The sequence below is a fragment of the Solanum pennellii genome, chromosome 4 (assembly GCF_001406875.1).
Source record: "Solanum pennellii chromosome 4, SPENNV200".
NCBI lineage: Eukaryota > Viridiplantae > Streptophyta > Magnoliopsida > Solanales > Solanaceae > Solanum > Solanum pennellii.
This window is the reverse complement of record NC_028640.1, coordinates 38,495,495-38,497,371: the sequence shown is the minus strand read 5'-3', so window position 1 is coordinate 38,497,371 and position 1,877 is coordinate 38,495,495. Positions and strand designations below refer to the sequence as shown.

Genomic DNA, 1,877 nt, shown 5'->3' with positions numbered 1-1,877 from the left:
GACTAACTACGTAGTATTCTTCTTTCTGTCTTTTAAACCAATTTCTTAAAGTAGGTACTTCAAGTACTTTTTCAACACTTAAGTCTAATTCTTTTCCTCTTATTTGTTCAAATATTGTATTATCAAATATGATTTTTTGTTCTGATAATTCTCCATTTTGATAATCTTCTTTAGATATGATTTTTATGTCGTCTTCAGACATTAGATTTCTTCGTCCATTTCATCTATATCATTATTTTCTTCTTCATTTTCAAATTCTATATCTGATACTTCATATATACTATCATTTTCACTTAATTCATAGTCTATATATTCTATTTGCATATATTCATCATTATCTATCATTATTTCTGCAATTTGTTTTCTTTTTGGATCTTTAGGTAACTTACAGTCTCTAGCTAAATGTCCTAACTTTCCGCAAGTATAACAAGTACATTGTGATATTTTTCTTTTTGGTCTATATGGTCTTTTTATTTTATAATTTTTTACATAATATCTTTGTCTTGGTTTTTTATATTTATATCTGGTTTTAATTTTTCTATAATTCTTATTCCGTCTCGGTTTTTGCTTTTTATAATATTTATTTGTACATCCAAACTGTAGTGCTGTTTTATCTTTACAACACGCTAAATTTTTATTTAATACTTTTTCCATTTTTATTTTTTCTTTTTTGTTTTTCACATAATTGTATAAACCATTTATGTAAAAATTTTATTCTAGCTCCTAAAGTATCTGTTAATCCTTCATTATTCCAATCTTTAATACTCCATGTCACTTGCTTTAGTCGAACTATTGACACTTCCACAGCAACTTCTAATGTCACGGAAACACAACTTTAATTACTTCATTTTTGATGACTCAACAACCCCACTCTTATGCAATAGTTGGCAAACCATATAGGAGAGGTGACCAACACTAGGCAAGGCAAGTCCCTAGCAACAATCTCGACCCAGAATTTATCAACTTTTACTCTATATAACTTTAGAAAAATATGTATACTCCCTGTAATTTAATAAAAACAAACAAACAAACACCAGATTCCTCCATACGAAATGCCCTTATCTAGTTCAATCTAAAATTAAAATTGAATGCATTAAAAAAGGGAAGAAACATAGATATACCTCATTATCAAGCGTGGAATCTAAGCCAATAGAGGATCTGATTTCCCAAACATCATCAACACCATTTTCATCATCATTGATTACATTTTGGATGTTCCTGCATTTTTTTTTGAATAATTCATCATACGATGAAGAACAAAGGTTATGGTCATCATCGTCTTTCCCTTGCTTCAGTGCGCTTCGATTCCATTCTTTCTTCTCCACATCTTCGTCGCTGAGAGACCACACCGATGCCGACGGCGATAGACAGCCGAATACTTTGTGTACGCGTGCTCTGAAGCTCTCATCGTCCATGCCTTACCACTTTCTACTTCCTGCGCTTGCTTTAGGTTACCTTTTATACATCATTTGCCTACCACCGCCTTCGATTAGATGCCTACCCAATTTATGAGTCCGATGATTTTTCTTTTTTGGAAAAAAAAAGTTGTAGCCCACTGTGTTTTTCTAATATATTAAAATTAAAAAATAAATTCTTTATCAATTTGATTTTAAGTCAAAATAATAAAAGACAGAAGTATAACAAAATTTCTCATTTAGCCAAACCCTAAAACCCAATCTATATAGGTTGTGGGAGTACTTTCACTTATCCTTAAATAGAATTTGAGAGCCACATTTCATATTAATGGTTTTTATAAAATAAATTTTAATTTCTTTTATAAGTCAATTCTTTTCTTAGTTGTACTATATATACAATGGAGGAACTCAATGTTATTGGTGGCCTAAAGTCAAATTTTAAAATGAGTGCCTAATTATTTT

At 30.2% G+C, this 1,877-nt stretch overlaps 1 protein-coding gene across 3 annotated transcripts in view; it reads right to left on the bottom strand.

Moving 5' to 3' along the window:
- The window catches only part of LOC107017852, a 10,693-nt gene extending 9,031 nt beyond the window's left edge, over positions 1 to 1,662 (bottom strand). For 2 of the 3 annotated variants that reach the window (XM_015218129.1, XM_015218130.1), the window contains exon 1: positions 1,122 to 1,602. In XM_015218129.1, the coding sequence (XP_015073615.1) occupies positions 1,122 to 1,415 (294 nt within the window). In that variant the 5' untranslated portion in view covers positions 1,416 to 1,602. Of the gene's footprint in view, positions 1 to 1,121 lie in introns of all 3 variants that reach the window. The other variant, XM_015218128.2, reaches the window with a different exon arrangement.
- Between the last annotated feature and the right edge of the window lie 215 nt (positions 1,663 to 1,877).